The 10,314-nt window shown below is 38.9% G+C and overlaps 1 protein-coding gene across 1 annotated transcript; it reads left to right on the top strand.

Annotated features, from left to right (window-relative positions):
* The first annotated feature begins 349 nt into the window (after positions 1-349).
* On the top strand, positions 350-9,965 carry LOC107814140 (isocitrate dehydrogenase [NADP]-like). Its single transcript, XM_075243380.1, has 15 exons — positions 350-424; positions 6,657-6,766; positions 6,916-6,953; positions 7,078-7,161; positions 7,238-7,291; positions 7,394-7,495; positions 7,607-7,698; positions 7,797-7,900; positions 8,030-8,098; positions 8,183-8,298; positions 8,731-8,765; positions 8,885-9,027; positions 9,148-9,270; positions 9,362-9,453; positions 9,581-9,965. The coding sequence occupies exons 1-14, from the start codon at positions 350-352 to the stop codon at positions 9,441-9,443; spliced, it is 1,227 nt and encodes a 408-aa protein (XP_075099481.1). The 3' UTR covers positions 9,444-9,453; positions 9,581-9,965.
* The last annotated feature ends 349 nt before the right edge of the window (positions 9,966-10,314 follow it).

Here is a 10,314-nt window from a genome sequence, read left to right on the forward strand (position 1 = left end):
TCCATGCAATCAGCATTAGGGTTTTAAACCCTAAACTGAACTTTTCCCCAGTTGGTCAGTATTAGAGTTTTCAACTCTAGGAACTGAACTTCTCCCCAGCTATTCGGTATTAGCGCTCCAACCCTGAACTGAGCATTTTTATCTTCCTTCATCAATTTTATGAACTTTCTGGCTAATAATTCACGAAATTTTCCTAGTGAAACTGGGGCAGAAAAATTCGCTCGTTGTTTGTTTTCTCCCGCAGGTCTAACCTCGAGCCACACGGATCGAAATGACCCACGAGATGAGTCTCAACTCAGAACCAAAAAAAAAAGGGACAAAAAGAAGATGTCTCGAGATACCGGAGAAAATGGAAGGCGGATCATTCCATGATTTGATTATGGTCCAGAACTCTGCCAGTCACGTATCCCTGAGTATCCCAAAGGTTAAACAAGCACCTACAACTCGCAAGCATTAAGATTCGGATCGAAGTCTCCAAGCAAAATCAGCTAAGACCCATGATCAAGTCGCAAAAGAATCATAGATAGGAATCTTGTAACTAGCATTTGACATGCATATAAGTGTTTAGTTCAGTTTCAATTTTTTCTTTGGTTGTAATAAGGCGGTCAGTAAAACAGCGGTGACAACAGCAACAGCAGTAACAACAAGCATTGCAATCCCATGGTAGTCCCAGCTACCGAAGCTTCCCGAACTACATTGACCTGATTCTTGTTTAGCCCAGGATATGTAGGAAATCTTTGAAGCAAGATTCGGTCAAATCTTTCAAAAACATGCTTCACACGGAGTAGTCCATAGGCAAAAATCTCTCATATCCGCTCACTTTATCTTTGCACGAAAACCCTTCGTGTTTCCGAGCAAAGAGGGGCAGCTGTGAGCACATGATTTTTGTTTTACGCAACAACCGCTCCAAAAGAAACAAATAATAGCAATTGGTCTGGCTGTACATTTGTTGGATTTTTACGTGGCATTTTTGTTGTTAGTTATTTGTGATTTTCCCACGATTGTTTTATTCAAACAAAATAAAAATAAAAAATATATATATGTCGTAAAATATATAATAAAATGTGTGCATCCTTCATTGTATTTTGCCATTAAGTGTTTAGTATAATTAAATGTCAATGCAAGTGATAATTGTTATTTTTGAGTATTAATTAATATTGGTATGATTTTATTTTTTATTTTTTTATATTATTTTTTAGGAATTTTATTTTTAAGTTATAAATATTGGATTTGGGCCAATAATTTCGAATGAAATTAGGCCCAAAACCAATACAAACGACCCAGTCCCACCAGACCCTCTGCAAGACGCCTAAACGACGTCGTACAGGCGCCATCTCTGTGAGCCGTTGATGGATTCAAAGGAACGGCCCAGATCTGGCCAATCCTTTACTTAAACGACGTCGTATGAGGCCTTTTAATCACAGCCGTTAATCCATTCCTCATCCTACGGCCAAGATCACTTCCCCATAACCCATGATGAACCCGACCCATTTCCACCCGGACCAACCCAAACCCCGTTTAGATGAAACGACACTGTCTCTTCTAAGCCTTCAGATCCAAGCCGTTGATCTTGATTGATCCAACGGCTGAGATCAACCCACCCATTCCATATATAAGCCTCCTACCATACCCTGCCCCCCCTATCCAAGACCCCAGCCTTCGTCCTCGTCCCCTTCCCCTCCAAACCCTAGCCGCCCCTGTATTCTTCACCATGAAAGCCGGCGGCATGAATGCCAGTGACCCCACCCTTAACACCATAGAACCCCTTTGTCGTCCTGAACATGGATCTGTTAACCACTTAACTCGAATCCCTTCCCACCTTCTCGAATCTTCGTTTGAAGATTCGAGTCGGAACTTGACTTACACCGTTTAACCCCAGTTTCACACCAGACACTCCCCAGACCCCCTTCGTGACCAAACCATGCTTGGTTTGGTCCGAATCTGACCAGGGAAGCACGAATTCCGGATCTAATTTTTGGAACCTTAAGGTTCCTTGTCACTGGTCTGTATCTTGTTTAAACCAAAAGATTAAGGTCTAATGGACCTTAATCGAAGTGTTTCTCATCTGAGAAACACTTCGATTAACGTCCGTTCAGCCTTAAGAAAGGTCTGTTCGAATCCAAGTTAAGGCTTTTGATTTTTCGAGATTTAAGGTGAGTTTTACTTTCTTTTCTTGATTCTGTTAGTCCATGTTTGTTTAAAAGGCTGTTCATGTTGTTGTGAAATGTGTGTTTCGAATTTTACCAACTGTGTCCTGTCCACCTTGCCTGAACTTTTGTTGTTTGATTGAGTTTCTTCTTCTACTTGTTCTGATAATGTGTATGTATGTATTTGTTGTTCAATTAGTTGAATTTCAAATTTGAACTAATTAACTGATTCCTCGAGTACAATTCTGCTTAGTCAGTACAATTCGAATCATGTGTCCTATACTGTTAAATGTCTAATTTTGGTTTCGATTGTATGTGTTATAACTAATATAGTCGAGTCGACATGTGTCGTCAATTAGTTTCAGCTGCCTGAACAATAACAAATCGATTTACTTTTGATAAGCATGGCCTGAATCATTTAGGAACTGAGTTTAGTGCTTATAATTGGTAATTTGAATCAGAAATATAAAATTCAATGTTCTGTTTAGTCACAGTTCTGAAATTGGAGGGCATGTGCACTTATGCACAACATGTGCATTTTGTGCACAGCCTGTGCCCTGCCTAAGTGTTTTTTTTGAATTAAATAGTTTGACAGCATATGCTGTCAGACTACATCCTGCTGCCCATATTCTGCTTTAAGTTTCAGAAATAATAAACATTACTAAAAAGTTAAGCCTGCCAAGGGAATGTCATGGGGTTAATACTTAAATAGCTAAGTGGAAACTGAAAAGAAGATGGCATATGGGTGGGTTGTTCTTTTGGTCTAACAGGCTGTTAAAGGGCTGAGGTTAAGGCCTATAAAAGGGAAGGACTTCCATCAGTTTTGAGGACACAAGAGAGAGATCAGAGAAGAGAGGGCTGGGGACATACCTAGATACACATATATACATAGAAATAGAAAGAGCAAGAAATAAAAAAAAAAGACAGGAAATCAGAAACTTGGTTTTTGTTTGTCTGAAGTTCATCTGTTGTCAATCTCTTAGGTAGTATTGCTTCTTCTAAGTTTCAATCGAGATTACTGGTAGTGTTTGTTGCATTTGGTTTATCTTGGAATTGGATTGTGTGGAGTTTGATTCTACTCCACTGCGTGCTGCTGTCATTTGGCTACTTTTTCTATCGGCTATAGTTGCATTTTTGCACTCGAGCCTGTTCTGCTGCGTTGCTTTGTTTTCTGCTGTTACTTTGTTCCTGCTGTTGCTGATTTCCTCTATCTTCTCCCTTTTCTTCTGTTGTATTCAACATCCAGGTACACATTTCATACTGATGTAACCATGAAAGGCATGACTTGAAAGATCTGAAGAATTTTTAATCATCTGTTGCCTTACTTACAGCTTTGCAAATATTGTTAAAGTTGTATAAATTCTTTAATTTGTAGCCCAATAGAAAACACATTAGTAAGTTTGTACTTAATTGAAAATATTCTGGTCTAAAACTGCAATATGGCTTGTTGGCAGTACACGTGATGTAGTCATATAATTTATGGAATGTGCTGTCATTTGGTAGGATTGTTAATTCAAACTCTTCTTCCAGTTATGTTTTGAGTATGTAGGGTGAATGGTTTTTCTTGAAAAATCTTGCCGAGTACAACACAGTCTTAAGTTTAGGAGCTTCGGTTTTGGTAGGCAGATTTAGGTTGAGTTCTGAATATTATTAGTAGTTACCATCTAATGAGTAACTTTATTAATCCTGTTTAAATAAATTCAATGTTTAACTCGAGGAATATTTGGGCTAAGTGTAGTGTTTCATCAATCTCGTGTATAATTCTTCTATCCAATTTAAAGCATTTTTCATAAGGTATGACGTCTCTTCATTTTATAAATAATTAATCAGAAATTGATAAGGATCCGGATTAGGCCAAAGCATATACTTGAATTAGCATGTATCTTTCTTCTTCTATTTTTAGAGACAAACGCATTAGAAATGTAGTCGCTTTAGGATATCCTTTCTAAAATGGAGACGAGCCTCGCCAAATAAAAAATGCAAATTGCGGGGCCCTCAATAACTAATCATAATAATTACTTAGAATTCAGGACATGCCGTTTTTGTGAATTTCATGGCCTTCACCAAAGATCATAACGTATTAGACTCTTTAGGCGCGATTTAATTAAATTACATTCTTAAATTCAGGTGCGCATTTATGTGACCCAAATTCAAATCTCAACGGAGTCAAAATGTGTTAACAACTACGGGTGCATTGATTGTAACGTGGTTTGAGATGCATTTTCACAACGTTGCAATTCTATAAAATAAATGATAATAATAAAAGCGGTTTAAACTTAATAAAAGCACATAAGTCACAACATGTATTTAAATCAGATATTTAGCCATTATAACAATTTAAGTGACCGTGCTAGAACCACGGGATTCGAGGGTGCCTAACACCTTCCCTCGGGTCAACAGAATTCCTTACTTAGAATTTCTGGTTCGCAGACTTCATTTGGAAAAGTCGAAAATTTTCCTCGATTTGGGATTCAAGATAAACCGGTGACTTGGGACACCAAAAACCAAACCTTTCCCAAGTGGCGACTCTGAATTAAATAAATAATCCCATTTCGAATATTGTCACTTAAATTGGAAAAACTCCCTCGCGCATCTAACCCTTCGGGGGCGGGGCGCGCAAAAAGGAGGTGTGACAGGGTCGAGTTGAGCACAACATCTCATCCTCAGACGAACGGGCAGTCCGAGAGTACTATTCAGATTTTGGAGGATATGCTCCGAGCTTGTGTTATGGACTTTGGAGGTTCATGGGATCAGTTCTTTCCTTTACCAGAGTTTGCCTACAACAACAGCTACTAGTCGAGCATCCAGATGGCTCCTTATGAAGCTTTATATGGTAGGCGATGTCGGTCGCCGGTTGGATGGTTTGAGCCGGGAGAGGCTCGGTTGTTGGGTATGGATCTAGTACAGAAGGCCTTGGACAAGGTCAAGATCATTCAGGATAGGCTTTGTACAACTCAATCTAGGCAAAAGAGTTATGTCGACCGTAAGGTTCGTGATGTGACATTCATGGTCGGCGAGCGGGTGTTGCTTCGAGTGTTGCCTATGAAGGGTGTGATGAGATTTGGGAAGAGGGGCAATCTTAGCCATAGGTTCATTGGTCCTTTTGAGATTCTTGATCGAGTGGGAAAGGTGGCTTACAGACTTGCGTTGCCGCCAAGTTTATCAGCCGTGCGCCCAGTGTTTCATGTGTCCATGATTCGAAAATATCACGACGATCCATCCCATGTGTTAGACTTCAGCACTGTCCAGTTGGACAAGAATTTGTCCTATGAGAAGGAGCCGGTAGCTATTCTAGATCGGCAGGTTCGTCAGTTGAGATCGAAGAGTTTCACTTTTGTTCGTGTTCACTAGAGAGGTCAGCCTGTTGAGGCAGCGACCTGAGAGTCCGAGTCCGATATGTGGAGCCGATATCCCCATCTTTTCTCCGACTCAGGTACTTCCTTCTTATGTCCGTTCGAGGACGAACGATTGTTTTAGAGGTGGAGAATGTGCTGACCCTTTGGGTCATCACTTGGGTTGGAAATAAATTCTGTGTCCCGAGGCCTTAAAACCTCCCTTTTATCTTATCGCGATATGCGCGCGCAGTTCGGGCGTGAATCCCAAAAGCTATTATGTGAAAACAATCTGTGAAAAATGATAGGTTTTGCTTATAAAATTGAATAAAGTTGACTTCAGTCAATATTTTGGGTAAATAGACACGGACCCATAATTTGACGGTCCCGGAGGGTCCACAGGAAAATATGGGACTTGGGAGTATGCCCGGAATCAAATTCCGAGGTCCCAAGCCCGAGAAATGAATTTTTTTGAAAAAAATTGTTTAACTGAAATTTTAAGAGTTTTTAGAAATTCGAATGTGTAAAATTTTGATGGTATCGGGCCCGTATTTTTGGTTCTGGAGCCCGGTATAGGTCTTATATGGTATTTAAGCTGAGCCTGTAAAATTTGGTAAGAAACGGACTTGAAATGATCTGAATCGGACCCTCGGTTGTTAAAAAATGGAACTTAAGAGTTCATGAGGTTATTCTTTGATTTTGATGCTAAATTCGTTGTTAAAGGTGTTCATTTGGCGATTTGATCACACAAGTAAGCCCATATGATATTTTTGAGTTAGTATGCATATTTGGTATGGAGCCCCGAGGGCTCGAGAGAATTTCGGATAGGTTTTGGGATGTTTTTACACTTAGGAAAAAGTTGCAGGTTCAGAGAAGTTGCAGGTCTCTGAAGCCAGGTCTCGCGGTCCGCGGTGGAACCTTCGCGGCCGCGGTGGGGACTTCGCGACTGCGGTGGGATTTATGCGGTCCGCGGTGAGCAAGGCCAAGCCTTCGCGGCCGTGCTCGATTTCTTGCAGTCCGCGGTGGAGCTTCGCGGCCGCAACCCTTTTATGCGGTCTGCGGTGAGGGTCTAAGAGGAGTATATTTGGCTTGTTTCTACACAGTATCATTTCTTATTTTTATACTCCTAATGAAATTGACGGGATGCTCATAGATAAACTCTCTTTGTGCGCTTTAGCTTATCTTACCCTTTCTGGAGCTGGATATAAAGTACTTTGACCTTGGCCTTCCCCACCGTGATGCCACAGATGATAAGGTTACAATTGAAAGTGCTGAAGCTACTTTGAAGTATGTTTTGTTATTCATCATTATTTATTACTGACCACCGATTCTCATTCTATATGCCTTCCCATTTTAGTTGAAGTAGGTTCACCACTCACTATTTTCTGCCTTCTTCAAGTATCTTAGTGTCTGATTATTATATGGTTTAATTGCAGGTACAATGTTGCAATTAAATGTGCAACCATTACTCCAGGTGCTTATTATAGCGTCCAATTGGATGCTTTTCATTCTTTCAACTTCACTCATAATATTGACGCCAATCAGCTATTTTTAAAAACTATAACTAGAATATCGCTTCATGTACTGCTGCTTTGCAGATGAAGCACGCATGAAGGAGTTCGACTTGAAATATATGTGGAGGAGCCCAAATGGAATAATTAGGAACATTCTAAATGGTGATTGTGGATTCCTTTATTTATTATTTTCTTGCACATGGTATCTCCAAACATATGAGTTACTTGAAAATATCTTATGGAGATTGGCATTTACTGCAGGCATCTCTCTGCAAAAATATACCCCGACTTGTCCCTGGTATCTTTAGTTTCTTATACTTACTGCTTTCAATCCTTTTTGAGTTCATTTGAACATGAGACATTAAACAATCTGGCTGGTTTTATCCATCTTTTCTATAAGGTTGGTCTAAACCGATATGCATTGGTAGACATGCTTTTGGAGATCAATATCGAGCAACTGATACAGTTATTCAAGGAGCTGGAAAACTCAAACTAGTTTTCGGTAAAGTTATTCCTTTAATTATTCTTTACCTATTTGATCTTAATGCTAAATGTTAGAAGTTTTTATAACCTATTTAGAAAATGTATGCTCAGACGTATTCCCTTTCTGCAGTACCGGAAGGGAAGGATGAGAAGACCGAGTTAGAAGTTTATAACTTTACGGGTGCTGGTGGAGTAGCTCTATCCATGTATAACACAGACGAGGTTTGTTTTTAAAAGTGTTTGATTTGTTATCAAAATTGACATATAAATTCATAGACTTATATGCATCATTTTGATATCACTTTGTTGATGTCATGCAGTCCATTCACTCATTTGCTGAAGCTTCAATGAACATGGCATTACAAAAGAAATGGCCTCTCTATCTTAGTACAAAGAATACCATCCTTAAGAAGTATGATGGGAGGTACGCAGCCCGGGTGTTGGTCCACTTTCATTTTCTTTTATCATTGCGTATCATTTATGGACTAGGATGGCACCTTATTCCGTTTTTTATGTTTCTTTTGACATCTGCTTGTTCTCTACTCTTCTGAAGGTTCAAGGACATATTTCAAGAGGTTTATGAAGCAAATTGGAAGTCAAAGTTTGAGGAAGCAGGAATCTGGTTAGCATTCAGTTTTGAATTTGTGAAACTGTTCGTATTATTTCCTGCACAAAACATTGACAGTTTAATGCTTCGAGTTTGTAGGTATGAACACCGTCTTATAGATGATATGGTTGCTTATGCTTTAAAAAGTGAAGGTGGTTATGTATGGGCTTGCAAGAACTATGATGGTGATGTACAGAGTGATTTTCTAGCGCAAGGTATGTTGGCACATTTGAAGAGGAGTCGTTTTAGGGTAGTAAACAAGAGGGGAGTGTAGTATTGTTCCTGTCATAAATAAGTGATGGAGAAGGGGATGTAAAAGTGGAAGGATAGTGCCCTTCCGCATCAATTGTTTCCAATCTCCCTAAAAGATGGGAACTGCAAGGTCTTTTTAAATTCCTTCTTGGTTGTGTCAAATGCTTGAGGGAAAGAATACTTCACCTGATAGAGTAGATCAACAAGTTCCCATTTACTTCCTTTCCATTAAAGATAATACTGATTTTGTTGTTCAAAAGATCTGCGTAAATGTAGCATTGAAGTAATAATATGAAAAACTGAATACAAAAGGGTGCTGAACAAAATATTCCTGTTTCTCTCCCTACATTTCTGCTCCTAAGCTTATAACTGTTCCTCCTTTTTTCTTGGAACAGGGTTTGGATCCCTTGGGTTGATGACATCTGTTCTGGTAGGTTGTCAGGCCAAAAGTATTGCTATACTTTGTCAGGCTCTTTAGATCAATTTAAATTTTACTGGAGATATGATAACTTAGTTTGGATTGTGAAAAGGTTCGTTTATTTGAGTCAGATATGTCCTGATGGAAAGACCATAGAGGCTGAAGCAGCCCATGGAACTGTTACACGCCACTATAGGGTTCATCAGAAAGGAGGCGAAACCAGCACAAACAGCATTGCCTCAATCTTTCCTTGGACGCGTGGACTTGCACACAGGTAGGAGATTGTGATTTTTGACTTGCTGAACTTGATACTTGGACCTGTTCATTTGTTGGCTTGTTCGAGTCCACTTGATTGGTTATTGAACATTGAACAAAAATAATATCTTGTTATCAGGGGAAAGTTGGACAATAATGAAAAGCTCTTAGATTTCACTGAGAAACTAGAAGCGGCATGTGTTGGTGCAGTGGAATCTGGAAAGATGACGAAAGATCTAGCACTTATCATCCACGGATCCAAGTCTACCTCTTGTCTTTTATTTATATTTCTTTCTTTAAGCTTTTATCTAGGAGTTGCTATTCTCATATTTTGCTCTTCAAAAAACTTATAGGCTCTCTAGAGATCATTACCTAAGCACAGAAGAGTTCATTGATGCGGTGGTTGACGAGCTCAAATCACGACTTCAAAGCTAATGTATAAAATGTGAGAGCATATTGTACTGGTTTGTGTCATGTTCACAGCATCTACGTGCCTTTTATTTTACTTATCATTGAGATTGCTAACATGTTTTGGTAAATCGCTTAGACGCTTCTTCTACTTTTGTTGGTAGATTTGGATGGAAAGGAGCAATTTTCTGGCAGATTTGAGGATGTTGAGAGAGAAATAAAGGGCTAGGGGCTGAGAACTAAATGTCCAGAGGTTTATTTACTGGGTTAGGGGATTCTACAGTCCTGGCATTATGTTAGAATCATGAATCTGAATTTTCACTGCTAAATTTGCTGCTTACTTGGCTTAGGGTTACGTCAATTTGCTTTGGTCCTCTGTTTATTTTTCTTACTGTGTCTCTTTTGCTTCTAACAGTTCACTTTGGCTCGTGGGGCCACTGAATTCTTACGGTCATTACAAAGTGGTTTTTATTTACTGTTTTGGCAGTTGGCCTAAACTACTAGATATAAGATAGCAAGTTGTATGATAGTCACAACATGTTTGACTTATTTTTGTTTCTATGGGTTGAAATAGAATGATTTTTGGCTAATACTTTTCAATCCGCTTAATCTTTTGTTAGATCGAGAGAATATTTGCAACTTGTATATTGACGAGTTACTAGCGTATGTAAATTTTAAGCTCTATCAAATAATAATATAGAAAGATGTCAATCCACAAAGATAGATTTATCTATTCTACATGTGACTCATGTTCTAATTACTATTTGAGAGAATCAGAAAGTGAGTAGTAAGTTAATTATTATAAAAACTGTGCAAATAGAGTAATAGAGAAAAATATTTTTGTTTTTCACCAATATAATTAAAATGTTGGGTTTTAAATTACACTTGATATTTCCTA

Source organism: Nicotiana tabacum, chromosome 22 (assembly GCF_000715075.1).
Source record: "Nicotiana tabacum cultivar K326 chromosome 22, ASM71507v2, whole genome shotgun sequence".
Classification (NCBI taxonomy): Eukaryota; Viridiplantae; Streptophyta; class Magnoliopsida; order Solanales; family Solanaceae; genus Nicotiana; species Nicotiana tabacum.

What these genes read in the sequence shown, in the direction of transcription:
- LOC107814140 (XM_075243380.1), top strand. Translation starts at nt 350, where the DNA reads ATGGAAGGCGGATCATTCCATGATTTGATTATGGTCCAGAACTCTGCC. An exon ending in AGTGCTGAAGCTACTTTGAA is followed by an intron (nt 6,767 to 6,915) that starts GTATGTTTTGTT and finishes GTTTAATTGCAG; the next exon opens with GTACAATGTTGCAATTAAAT. An exon ending in TTTGAGGAAGCAGGAATCTG is followed by an intron (nt 8,099 to 8,182) that starts GTTAGCATTCAG and finishes TCGAGTTTGTAG; the next exon opens with GTATGAACACCGTCTTATAG.